We start from the raw sequence: 14,271 nt of genomic DNA on the forward strand, positions 1-14,271 counted from the left end.
GTTGACGGGACACTCACCCAGGCCGGTGACGAGCACAAGGCTGGTGGACTCGAGCCCCGCGGGCGCGGCGTGCAGTCCGCTGACGCGACGCAGCGTGCGGTTGTAGTTGAGCGTGGCGTCGGCCGGCAGCGGCAGCTCGGGCGCGGCCGCCGGCAGCGACTCGTCGCGACGCGACTCCAGGTACCCCCACGGGAGCTCCACCACCGCACCCGACGACAGGCCCACTGAGGACACACGGTTTAATTTTTTTTTTTTTTTTCTTTTTTTTATGGTATAGGTTGGCGGACGAGCATATGGGCCACCTGATGGTAAGTGGTCACCATCGCCCATGGACATTAACGCTGTAAGAATTATTAACTATTCCTTACATCGTCAATGTGCCACCAACCTTGGGAACTAAGATGTTATGTCCCTTGTGCCTGTAGTTACACTGGCTCACTCACCCTTCAGACCGGAACACAGCAATACTGAGTACTGTTGTTTGGCGGTAGAATAACTGATGAGTGGGTGGTACCTACCCAGACGGGCTTGCACAAAGCCCTACCACCAAGTTCAATGAGGGAACTGACTCAAGAAATTACACCAAGCTACAAATCAAATGTAGAATGTATATAATGTGTAAATCTGTACTCGTTCGAAAGAACCTACACCAAGCTACAAATCAAATGTAGAATGGGTTATATTGCTCGTGTAAATCTGCACTAGTGGGATTATCAAGGTCACTCACGGAGCACGTGTCGGTCGGTGAGCGAGCGCTCGGTGATCGTGAAAGCGGCGGCGGTGGGCGTGGCGGGGAGGATGAAGGCTTGGTGTTCCACTATCGGAACCTGATTGGACTCGAGCGAGCTGAACGGGACGCCCGGCTCCAGCCATCGCTCCTTACCCTCGTACAATTCCATCGTGGCTGCAATTTAATATCATAAGTGAGTAATGGAGGTCGTGTGTGTATTTCTGTTATGTTTATTTGTATATGTAAAGTACGTGCTTGTACGCTCCGCTAGTCTCTGGGAGAACACTCACTCCCTCTGGCGTCGAAATAAAACAACCAGTGATATGGATCGTGGTACCCGAATGTATATTTCACACCACAAGTACAGGACCGACTACGAATACAATTCGAGTACGGTTACCAATTGAGTACTATTACAAACGGAGTACTAGAATTCAAAAAACATAAATCTTTACTTATAAAAGTAGCAAAGCCAAACGATAGCGCGATTTATCTTCCCTAAAGCGCCATCTATTGGCAAAAAGTATAAACTAATAAAAACAAATAAAATTAACATTCGTATTAATTATTTACAATAACAATAGCGTGATTCAGTATACACTCAACGCCATCTATCGGAGAAAAGTATAAATTAATAATTATAAAATAAATCAAAGTTAATATCTACTAGCCATACGAACCAAACCATAATGCGATCTAAATGACGCACAGCGCCATCTAGCGACAAACAGTGTAACAATTATACAGTGCTGGGTCCGCACCTAGCTCCAGTCGGCGGTGCTTCTCGCTGCGGTAGAGGTACACGAAGCAGTTGTCGGCGTGCGCGGCGAGCGGCAGCGCGCGCGCCCGCCGGTGCGCCGCCGCGCCCGCCAGCGTGCCCGACACCACGTCCAGCGCCACCGCCACCACCTCCTCTGCGACAAGGGTCGGGTCGCACGTTAATTCACAATCCGAAGCCGTCGACTATATTTGTTATTTTGTAATTCTTTTTTCGATAATTATATTTAAAATGTTGTCATTTTTGCTTTACTTTTAGTAAGTCATGATAATCAAGGCAAAGGCAAAAACAATAATAATCTATATTCTAAGCAACCACTTCAGTAAAGTAAAAGTAAAGTAAAGTAACAGCCTGTAAATTTCCCACTGCTGAGATAAGGCCTCCTCTTCCATCAAGGAGAGGGTTTGAAACGTATTCCACCACGCTGTTCCAATGCGGGTTGGTGGAAAAAGACCACTTCAGAAGACTTCAATTTTATCTACTAATCATTTTTAATTAAACTCGACATACAATTAAATTATACGTTTTACTGCAAAATGTCACATATAGGCAACCTTTATAGAGGGGGTCGAGGCGCTCGACGACGAAGAGCACGAGGTTGGGGTTGGAGTACTTGTAGAGCACGCTGCGGTCGGGCAGCGCGCGGCCCGGCGCGCGCACGTGCTCCAGCCGCGGCCGCGCCGCCAGCGCCGCCACGCGCGCCGCGCCCGCGCCGCCCAGCCGCGCCGCCCACGTGCGCCGCGCGCGCACCGCCTGCCGCAGTACCGTTACACAAGCGCGCTCACACACACACTAACACCTATAGTCTGTTCGCGTTAAGAATGCAGTGAGTTGTCATTGTTTGACCAATCAAATCTCTTTAAAAGAAGGGTAAAGGTGTATGTATATTTGTGTTAAAATTCCAACAAATTATATTTGTTTTAAAGACTAAGTGTAATTAATTTAAAAAGTACACATTAACGTAAAAAAACGAAATTAAGTCATTAATATTCTAATCACTATTACTTACACTACTTCTATCGTCGTTAGTGTTTATAATAAAATAATTTTCTGTAGTGAGTTCCATAACATTATCTAAATCCCACATGGCAATTTCTTCTTGTAAGACGTGGTGGCAGCATTTCTCGCACTTTTATTTTTACAAAGTGGTGTGGTATTCATTTTTTTAATATCAGTTAATAATAATAAAAAATTAATTTAAATTATAAAAATATCAGTTAATAATTAATTAAATCCAACCATCACGTTCGAACTTATGTCTTTACCTGTTCAATGTGAACTTGACTTTGTAATTTGAAAAGATTTGATTGGTCAAAGGTGCCGGTGAACAATGACAACTCACTGCATTCTTAACGCGAACAGACTATAGTCTATGTAAAATATTGTCTAAGTAAAATTGAGAAATTGTCGTACTCACTTTTCCATCATATCTTAAAGAATACCCCTGCACTTTTGCCGTGTCCTTTTCGGCAACATACATGTACACATCCTCCACTAGCGGCGCTGCAGACGATGGAAGGACCTGCAAACGAGTGAAAAATATGTTGAATGAGTTTCGTTGTGTTACATGAAGGTTAGGCTGCCTCCTCAATCTATTGGCTAGCTTATAATACCGCTTGGTTTTAACCTTACAAAACTTACTAGGTGGTTCTATAAAGATATTTCCCGCACCGGTACTCTAGAAAACCTCAGTTCTTCGTCTGATCGATATTTTTTAATCAATTGTTTACACTTACCATCACATTCTCTTTTTCGTCTAAAAGCACGAGTGCGTGCAACTTCTCCGAGTCAGGTACGTGCAGCATCATGCACTGCAGTAGACGTACATCCAGTATCAACTTTCCTTCGTCGATTAATTCGCCCGTGATAGGGTTTAAACTAAGAATGAAGCCGTTTCCTGTTTCCTGTAAAAAATATATATACAATTTTTTAATCAAATATGACTATTCAAATAAGTTCTTCTAAAAAAATACCTTTACAGTAGACATATTAAAAAGCTATATCAGCGTTCATTTTTTGTCAATAGCACATCTAACTACATTTAGTTAGTTAACACTAAATTGACTTAACTGACATTGCAGATTTGGAAAGTAACAAATAAATATATCTTTTAGCGAATATGTATGTGTACGTGTGTCCGTGTGTAAGAATACGTGCGCCTGTGTGTGAGAGTGCGTGTGCGTGTGTGCGTGCGTGCGTGTGCGTGCGTGCGCGTGCGCTCACCCGGTGCGCGGCGACGACGCTGAGGTGCGCGTGGTGCGGCGGCGTGCGCGCGGAGCGGCGCGTGAACACGCTGGCGGCGCGCGCGCTCAGCGCCGCCTCGTAGCGCCGCCACAGGATGGCGCCCGACAGGTTGTCGATACCGAATATCTGCCCACACCATCGTCACAGACTATTAGTAAGTCTTATTAGATGCTATGTCGAGATCGCCCAGTGGTTAGAACGCGTGCATTCGAACCCAGGCAAGCACCGCTGATTCATGTGCTTAATTTGTCTTTATAATTCATCTCGTGCTCAGCGGTGAAGGAAAACATCGTGAGGAAACCTGCATGCGACGTGTGTGTGATTTCATGGAAATTCTGCGACATGTGTATTCCACCAACCCGCATTGGAACAGCGTGGTGGAATATGTTCCAAACCTTCTCCTCAAAGGGAGAGGAGGCCTTTAGCCCAGCAGTGCTGTTGTTGTTGTATAATATTAAGCAGTCTTTATCTAGTGATTGGCACGCTTCCTTGGGCTGTGACTTTCCAATTGTAACCCATATTCATTACTGATAATTTAAAAAAATATAATTGTACGAATCTCTTGAAACTACTCGAAATACAAAAAAATCAACAACAACAAAGCACATATTCACATAAAGCAACGAAATTAATTTTCTTTTGTACACGTTTCTTAAAATCGCTCTATATATGAATACCCTTCTAAAATGTTCACATCACCTTTCCAGCATCGGTTACGATGACTATAATCCTGTGGAGGTTGAAGTAGTCTCTGACGAGGGACGACGACGAGTTCTGCACGGCGCTCTCGCCCTGCAGGCTGCGTACCAAGTTCTGCAGCTGCTGATACTGAGTGAGGAGGCGACGGGCAAAGGCTGACCACACTGAACCTGGATATCGACATTCCTTTACATTACATATATGTAATTGATAGTATTGAAACAAAATAATAAAGCAGATTATATACAACAATATTGGTAACCTTGATTTTCGAAGGCTTTGATGTTTAAATAGACGTTTAAAACGTATAGTAGGGCACAAATTAGATGTAGCATCGGAAAATGCAATGGAATGAAATTAAAACTATCGCGCCATTCGACGCTATTCGTCGCTATAGATTCGCGCGTCAGAGAAAGCAAGTGCATGTAAATATACGTGTCAAATTGACGAATATATTAGGTCATATAATATTACAAGTTATTACGTTTGTGCAATGATCACATTCGCATGAGAAATAAATATTGATAATTTTGTATAGCGTACTCAATTCGGATGTGATCGGTTTTACGAATTTTGCCGATGCGACATCTAAGTTGTGTCGTACTATACTTTAATCGAATCTCAAATTTAAGAATTTAAAATAAGAATGTAAAATATTATCACTCCAGGAAAAAACGAAAACAAATATTATTACGACCTATCTACTTATAAGAAATCCAAGGCATTGAATAGTAAAGCATTTTAAAATTAATTGAACGGCAAACCAAGAAAAAGGCAAGTTAGATACAAAAGGGAACCGTCCCATTGGTTCTAGAATTTCATTAGATAGACTGCAATCAACACTATACTTACTATACACCTTGGCAGCTAAAAACAAGAGAATATTGTATGAATAACTTTTTAATTAAATATTTGCTGTCGATTCTTTAGTACACAATATACAACCAATTAGAATTGCAGGAGGATTTGACCTTGAATTCACTCGTTAATCATTGGTCGAAATCTAATATAATGTTTAAAATGGATATAAGTTGCATTGAGTAGTCATGTATATAAATAACGATATATTTATTGAGATAGAGACTGATTTTTTTTATGGAATAGGTTGGTGGACGAGCATATGGACCATCTGATAGTAAGTGGTCACCATCACCCATAGAAAATGACGCTGTAAGAAATATTAACTATTTACATCGTCAATGCATCACCAACCGTGGCAACTAAGATGCTATGTACCTTGTGCCTGTAGTTACACTGGCTCACTCACCCTTCAAACCGGAACACAACAATACTGAGTACTGTTGTTTAGCGGTAGAATATCTGTTGAGTGGGTGGTACCTACCCAGGCGGGCTTGCACAAAGCCCTACCACCAAGTAGTTGATAGATAGATTCATTCTTATTGAATCGAATATCGAATGAATCATGTAATACGAGGTTTACTTATCGTTCCTCCTGCCATTAGAATGTACTATACGTAGAGATAACCAAAGATTTAGATTAGTTTACACTAGATACGGCATCTTTTTTATACCTACAGATAATATTGATTGACAAATTGTGTACATCAGAGTCAGTACCAAAATTTGGAATATTATATGATAAATAAAATGGGCCAGATTATGACGATATGGCTCTGAGTTTTGGTCTAGGCAATTATATTCATTTCAAATACTAATTGTTTTAAAAAAATCTAAGAAAACCTGCGAGAAGAAATGAGTTGTAAATATTCGAAATTCTAAATTGGGAGCAACGTATAGTACGACACAACTTAGATGTAGCATCGGCAAATTCAATAAAACCTATTACTGCTGATTTACACAATCAATACAAATAGCTCTCTATCTCGCTATTCGTCGCTATAGATTATCGCGTCAGTTCAACCCGAGAAAGCAAGTGCATGTAAATCGACGTGTCAAATTGACGAATAAATTTGGTCATATGCTATTACAAGTTATCACAGTGGCGTAAGGATCATATTCACAAAAGAAATAAATATTGATAACTTAGGAAAAACATACTTAATTCGCATGATCGGTTTTACGAATTTTTCCGATGCTACATCTTAGTTGTGTCGTTCTATAAAATGTATAGCGGTAAATTCAGTAGGCGGACCTTCCTTCTGGCCGAACTCGCTCTCGAGCGCGGCGTCGGTGTCGGACACGGGCAGCTCCACGAACTCAACGGCGCGCGCGCGCGACAGCGCCTCCTCGCGCGACCACAGCGCCCGCCCTGCGACACACACGCACACGTCACACGGCGCGGACTGCTATGCTATGCCTTGAGCACTGGCTCATTCATGTCTATACATATAATGACATTGGAGTGTCCGTTTGTGATATTAAAATAGCCCTTTTGCCCAATGCATATGTATGTTTATGTTTATTTTTTCATTTTTATTAAGGACCATCAGCAGTCACAACATTTACACATGTAATAATAAAAACACATTGAAACTTATATAAAATGTGCGACTCTTTAAGACGGCCACAACATGCATTCTTAATACGGTACATATACCAAAATAACATTCTTTACAATTTTTGTCGGTCTGCCTGTTTGTTCCGGCTAATCTCTGGAACTGCTGAACCGATTTTGATGGGACTTTCGCTGGCAGATAATTGATATAAGAAGAAGCAACTAAGGCTCCGATAAATATATTTTTTGTTAATTTCAAACTCTTTCTTTTCTTCTTTCAATGGAAGATTAACAATCAGCAATCTCAGTGATGAAATTCTGTTAGCCCACCTCCTTGCTGCATGAGATGTACCGCATCATCTGCCGCATTGACGAGCAGACGGCAGGCATTTTGTTCTCTCGTAGTGCGAGTGCACATTACAGCTAATAGTTCAGGTTTTGGTATGTTTAATGTTTTGTCTGAACAGTAGATATCCGTCACTTCCTTGCCAGTGGATACACTGTGAGCTTTGAGAGTAAAACCCTGCAAGATTATAATGTACATGATTTTATTGTGACATATTAATTGTGGAATGAGTAAAAATAAGAAAGTATGATTTATATCTATATATTAACATAAATGTATAGAAAATGAAACCTTTTTTCTAATAAATAAAAGAAAAAAATTAACTCACTTTTATATCTATTGTATAGCAACATTAATAATGTAACACTACTATGAAGCATATACACAATAAACAAAGCCAATGTCTTATTTTTATTAACAAAATATAAATCTATAAGAAACAAAAGACTTACTGTTACATCATCCATCCAAGTTTGTACTAAAATATGTCCATTAGCACCATCAACGACAGTTGCACTAGCAGACTTGTCACCCAACTGAACTTTTGACTTTTCAAAATTATTATCTCTTATAAATACAATTCTATCATTGCCTATAACAAAACTCGGAGTAATACTGTTGCCGCCAAGAGGCCTCAAATTCACACTGACAGTTTGTTGGATATCAACATAGTCTGCAAGGGGCTTGCTTATAATCTTAACAGCGTTAGATGTGACATCAATGGATAGAAGGAGTTGGCTCTCCAACGGCCCAGATATACATGTGTAGTAGGGTGCTGTGAAAATACATCTGGAAAGAAATTGTAAAATGAATTTGATATTAAAAATATATTACATTGTTTAGTTAAAGAATGCTCCACCTATATACTCCAATGTCTCGAAATACTATTCCTAATTGAAAAGTATAAAGGAATTTTAATTATAAACTAAAAGACAGAAAATTCTTGGATATTATATTTTAAACATTTGCGTAAGTCATCCTTTAATTGCTGTTCCAACTTAGTAAATAGATTTCTTTTGTAAGAATTATAGAACTGTTTATTATATAATGCTGACAGCATAGCAACTGTTGCTATCAAATATTTGTGTTAAGCTATTACATTGGTTCATAATACTTGATTTGATAGAATAGTATATTCATAATAGCACTGCTTTTTATACTTTCTTGGACTTCTTTGTAGACATTTTGAGGAAGAGGGAAGAAATATATTTTCTTGCAATTGGCATTACATTCAAAAATTTTGGCTATATTTGATAAAATCTGACTATCAATCTTTTCTCTGGCAATTTAATGATTAACTTATGGTTAAAACTATAATACCTATGTATACTATAAAACAAATAAAACCTATTTCTCTCTGCCACTATGTTCATATCACAAACAAATATTTGTGATATATTTTTTCCATTTAAATTGTTACTAAACTATTGTATCAAATTAAGCTCTCAAAATTACACTATGGGTTAGATCTTTTAAATAATATACTTCAAATCTAAGGTTAAATTGTAGGGTATGAAAATCATTATTATCCGTATATCATACTAAGATTATCAATATGCCAAATTCAAGGTTTTACTGTTCTCATAAATTAAATATAAAATTTTTTGAAACCGCACCTCTCATTGGTCCAGACAGCAGGGAGCATGGATGAAGCACCACGATTGTTACCAGTAAGCAGGTTATACATGGTGACTTCAATGTGAGAACCGAATACTGGCAACACATGAACAAGCATGTTGTTTTGCACCCACCATTGTGAATATTCCGTTAAATCATTCTGAACTGTCAGGGACCACTCCCAGATGAGAACCCCTGAAAATTTCAAAACATTTTTTTTAAATTTATTATACAAAAAAGTTTCCAATCTGAATTTAAGATAGATGATACTGTAATTTTCGTTATACCAAGCACTAGAACTAATTTCCTTACTTGTACAATGAAAGACTTCTCTCTTTTTATTCATTTATAAAAATATATAAATATATGTGTATATATATATACGAAATTTTCTTTTTCAATTTAGCTTATTTTGGAGAATGTACCTGTGTTAGAATCCCAACCCCTGACCAGATAAGGATTTGATCCAGTGACTGTTGTGACCTTCTCTCCGACATGCAATAACTGGATATTACCAGTTGATGCAGTTTCAAATACATGACGCCAAACTACTTGACCTAAACAAGATAAATTTAGACATTCTTAGTGGGCTGGTGGATAAAATAACATACCTTGTATATTTCTCATGATAACTACGAAAGTTTACAAATAAATCGATATTGTTTTTGAGTCATTAAACAGAGAATTGATCATCATGCAATCGAAAAATACAAGTCATCAATGTAATGTAATTAGTTTTATATACGTATAGTGATATATGAGTAAGTTTACCAGTAGGATATAAAACTATTTAATGTATTTAACCGGAAACTATCAATAAAACATAGTTTACCCGTCTTCAAATTTAGGGCAGCCAGTACGTTCTCCTCTGTGGCGACAATTATTTTTTTAGCGGTGGAAACAGTGTCAAACTGAGCAAATTTTATTCTGCCCACATAAGTTTGACGCCTGAAAACAAAACTCTTTAATTATTCATTGAACTCCGACCCTGCGAAGTCGTACAACTGGCATAACCTTAAACTTATAATTACCAGTCGAATTTTCCGATTTGATCTTCGTAAATACAAACTGAAATATTAATTAAACTGAAAAACACAATAAACCAATTCATGTTGTTCAAAAATTTTAATAAACCCAGAAAACTGGGTTTTAAATTACTTGACAGCACCCCCATTTCTCAATGACTGAAAAGTTTTTGACCACAGATAACAAAAGATCAATGTCACAGTTCTAAAATAATAGTTTCTGAAATAACATTTGTTTTAATGATAATAATACATTCAATTTTTGAGTTAGTTCTATATAATCTTTTAAATATTATACAGGATTATTCTTTTAGCACAGAGAGGTTATAAATTTCAACGAATTTAAATTTATGAATAAGATAAATTTTCTTTTTGTTAGTACAATTTACCAAAAAAAAAACATAATTATGATGATAGAAATATATCAGTTTTCGGAGAAAAATAAATAAAAACAAAAACCTCTGAAAGTAATCATTAGTTAGATTTTTTTTATTTAACCATAGATTAACTTTTCAACTTCAACCATTGGTGCATAACATAACGTTAATTTGTATAACTGCATTGGAATATAGTTGGTATTATGCATATAATATAAATATAATTATTTTCCAAAATTTTAGACAAATTAAATGTCATATATAATTATTTTTCTGTGAAAGGTTTTAGTGTATTTTCATACTAGGCCACAAAATTGTACCTAATTAGTAGGAAAGATCCGGACTAAAATAAAATAAATATATTAATCTACCCTAGATTGGTGATGTCTTGCATGTTATTTATTATGAAATAATGGGTTGTCGGGATAGCTGAGTGGGTAAAAAACGTACCGTCTTATTGCGGGTTCCAATCAGATTAAGAACTATTGAGTTTTCATATGCTCAGATTTATTTTGTATGACCGCTCTTACGAAAACAACCTAAGAAAACCTTCATTATAACACATTATGTCACATATTCCTGACACTCACCAATGGAATAAGCTTAAGCCTTCGACATAAGAGCCGCAAAGCAGAGTCATTTATTAAATACCTATGTGGGTGGCCCGTATAAGGATTTTGCTGACTGTTTTTATGTTCCTTTATATTGCGTGCTTATTCTGTGGGCAAGTTATAACTAACTTACCTTATAATTATGATAATTTTCTATCATTTAGTTTTAAATAAATCTTTTCATATTTTTCCTATTTCAAAACTTTTTATTGTAATAATTCATATTATATTGATAAACATTTACAAGTTATTATAAATTTTTTATGTGATACGATACGATAATTCTATAATAATTTTGAAACTTCAAGATTCAAAACAATAAATTACCATTTAATAAGTAAATAAGAACATATAGACAATACTTTTAAAATCAATATTTATGTTTTTTAACTTATTAGCTAATTAGGTACATTTAATAATTTATAAAAACGAGCACGAAAGTAATGGTTACTAATTTTAGGTTCAATCGTAAAATAAATACGGTAGTTTCCATCCACAGTACGATGGTATTAGTTACTTAACTAACTTAAATTTAAATCGCGTAAAATGTCGTGTAATTAAGTACCTATTCTGTGTCTTATATTACTTTTTTGGGATGCAATACTTCATATTCAGTATTTAAAAAGTTTTAAATAAAACCTCCTTGTTTAACACTCTTTAAATAAAAAAATAAATGAGAAGAAATTATGTTTTAAAAAATACTTATACACAAATAATAAATTCATGTAACAATCATTTCATACAAATGCATAAACAAAATGTATAATTGAACACTTCCGTTATAACAAGCAATCCTTCGGCACGGAGGTTAAATGCATGTGGGAATGCACTTACATGGTACACCTGGGCAGTTCGGTAAAAGCTGTCTAGCCTAGGCCGGCCCTCGATATACCAGGCCTTTATAATAACAGGATTTTATTAATAACTAACCGCCCGCTCCGGCTGTGATCGTATAATGCATTTTTGAATAGGGTCACCATAATTATGTATGAAATTTCATATATGGTATATAGATAAACGCCTATACGTTTCAGATGAAGTTCTTGCAAACAGTCTGCGCCTTTTTATTGGCTTTTAATCGTTATGGTCTAATAATCTTACAAGTCAACTTCTGGCAATAGTTATTTGTGTTTTGTGCTCTTTTAGAATTAGCATGATTAAAACAAAATAAAATACATTGATTTCATTTAGTATTCAACTGTAAAATGATTTGTCATGATCTCCTTATAATTTATTTTTGAACGTTATTCTTATATGTTGACACTAACGGGTACATAATCATAGACACAATTTATTGTCTCATTATTTCTTTCTTCTTTAAGAAGGCGGTCGGTTTTAAGGCTAGGCTTTAATATAAATGGTAACCCTATCTTTACATTCTCTCCCAGTACAGGCCACGTGTGACAGATCTTGATAATTTTTACAATATGAGATATTTAAATAATGAGCCGACAATAAGTTATTGAAAACTGTATCGGCCAGTCTCGGAGCAATGTACCTTTGTTGTACCGGATGCTATATCCGGCTTTTCAGAGCACAGAGGTGTCTATTCAATTGATTTCAGACATGCATATCATTGTATTCCCCTTTGGGTAAAAGTAACAATGAACTTTATAAAGCGAATGAAATAAAAAACTAGATTCGCTCGAATTATGCTAATTAAAATATATTTATGTTTAAACTAGCTATGCCCGCGTAAAAAAATATTGTAGCCTAAGTTACTCCCTATTATATCAGTTATCTGCCAGTGAAAGTCCCGTCAAAATCAGTCAAGCCATTCCAGAGATTAGCCGTACAAACAAACAGACAAAAATGTTATTTTGGTATATGTACCGTGTGTACGTATGCATTGAGTAAAAATGGGCTATTTTGATATTACAAAGAGATACGTCAATTTTATAATAAATAATAGATGATACAGTAATAAGACAAGTAAAAATAACGTCTGGATATAAAGTGTCACGGAATACGCAACGGCGCGCCGTCACAAAGTAACCTAAGATGCGAAAAGTGCACTTTTCATTTTTGTCTCAGCCATGGTTAAAATCTAAAAATAGTTTTTTAAAACTACACAGGCTTTAGAGGCATGCATAGCGCGGCCTATTCACTACCTCTGAACTGTCGGCCGTGCGAACTATGTACCTTAGTTAAAATTTCACCTTTATTGTGCTGAGAATAAAAACTACAGATGACTACGTGTGGAGAGGAATTTATATAACTGTGTACATAGGCATAGACGTGTTATACGGGCTGAATGATTCGTAATATTAACATCAAGTGAATAAAATTTTGCAAAAATATAACATCAATACGTTATATATTGTAAAGAAAATTCGTATTTAATGATTACTTTGGTACCTCTTCAAAATATGTATTAAAATTTGTTTTTTTTTTTAAGTATGTTATACATGTCATAAAACAATATTTTAAGTTTTTATATTGTTAATGTTTAAGTAGCTTATTAATGATTGATAACATCATTTATGACGAATTCTTGTCATATACATTTTAGTTCAACATGCATGGAAATTAATTTAAATACAAATTCCGATTGAGTGAGTAATGTAACAAATATCCTTCTAGTTATCAGCAGTCTATTTGTCTATCTCTCTCGCACTTTGCGTACATGGACATAAAATCGCGTAATCCGTTGTATACGTATATGTAAGTACATGGCCCAGGCGACTGCATTGAAACACTGCAATGCCGGAGTAGCGCAGCTTTCGTTCATTAGTTTCTTTTTTGCACCTCGTTACTTGAACCCGCGTAAAAAGGTTCGCGCTAACTTTTTAATAAAACTTTTCACGCCAAGATAAAACGGTCTACGGTTAAAGAATTTAGGTCCGTTTAAAAAGATTTTAATACAAACGGTCATTAATGATTTAAATAGGAAAAAAAGAGTCTAAAGGGAAAAAATAAAGGAACATTTTTTTTTAATTGATGTAATTTCAAATCATAATAAGTATACAAGTAATGAATGAAAAACATCACATACTGTCCCCAATACGAATATTTGGCTTCATTAAGGGAATTTGTGATTTATTAAAAAACGATAATTTGGTATTATATATTTGAATAAATTGTTCGTAATTTACATTGTTGTATATATAAACAGTCAAAAAATATATCCACGTTTTAGAGCTCCGGTATGGGACCACTAGCTTTAACAAACACTTATGAATCGAGATAAATACATATAAAATTACAAATAGCTTGGAATACAGCTGGTAACGAGAAATATCACTATGTTATATCATACCCAGTAGCAGTAGCAAGCTGGGCTTATATTAGTAATTTATTTAAGAAAGAAATAAATTTCGTGTTACATTTTTTTAAATATTTTATAAATCGAACACTACATTATTAGGTTTCCTAAATATGTACATCTTACACTTGTACCATTTCTCTTCAATGTTCACTGTCAATTA

The 14,271-nt window shown here is 36.0% G+C and overlaps 1 protein-coding gene across 2 annotated transcripts in view; it reads right to left on the bottom strand.

Moving 5' to 3' along the window:
* LOC124535314 (ER membrane protein complex subunit 1) overlaps positions 1-10,041 on the bottom strand; it is a 14,384-nt gene extending 4,343 nt beyond the window's left edge. The window contains exons 1-16 of one of the 2 annotated variants that reach the window (XM_047111499.1): positions 9,862-10,041; positions 9,663-9,778; positions 9,256-9,387; positions 8,830-9,025; positions 7,666-8,002; positions 7,198-7,390; positions 6,565-6,681; positions 5,304-5,318; positions 4,452-4,621; positions 3,732-3,878; positions 3,245-3,412; positions 2,926-3,030; positions 2,063-2,261; positions 1,492-1,644; positions 728-904; positions 18-224 (exon numbers count right to left, since the gene is read on the bottom strand). In XM_047111499.1, the coding sequence (XP_046967455.1) occupies positions 18-224; positions 728-904; positions 1,492-1,644; positions 2,063-2,261; positions 2,926-3,030; positions 3,245-3,412; positions 3,732-3,878; positions 4,452-4,621; positions 5,304-5,318; positions 6,565-6,681; positions 7,198-7,390; positions 7,666-8,002; positions 8,830-9,025; positions 9,256-9,387; positions 9,663-9,778; positions 9,862-10,004 (2,575 nt within the window). In that variant the 5' untranslated portion in view covers positions 10,005-10,041. The remainder of the gene's footprint in view (positions 1-17; positions 225-727; positions 905-1,491; positions 1,645-2,062; positions 2,262-2,925; positions 3,031-3,244; positions 3,413-3,731; positions 3,879-4,451; positions 4,622-5,303; positions 5,319-6,564; positions 6,682-7,197; positions 7,391-7,665; positions 8,003-8,829; positions 9,026-9,255; positions 9,388-9,662; positions 9,779-9,861) is intronic. The other variant, XM_047111500.1, reaches the window with a different exon arrangement.
* Positions 10,042-14,271: the final 4,230 nt, after the last annotated feature.

This window comes from Vanessa cardui, chromosome 14 (genome assembly GCF_905220365.1).
Source record: "Vanessa cardui chromosome 14, ilVanCard2.1, whole genome shotgun sequence".
In the NCBI taxonomy this organism is placed as follows: Eukaryota; Metazoa; Arthropoda; class Insecta; order Lepidoptera; family Nymphalidae; genus Vanessa; species Vanessa cardui.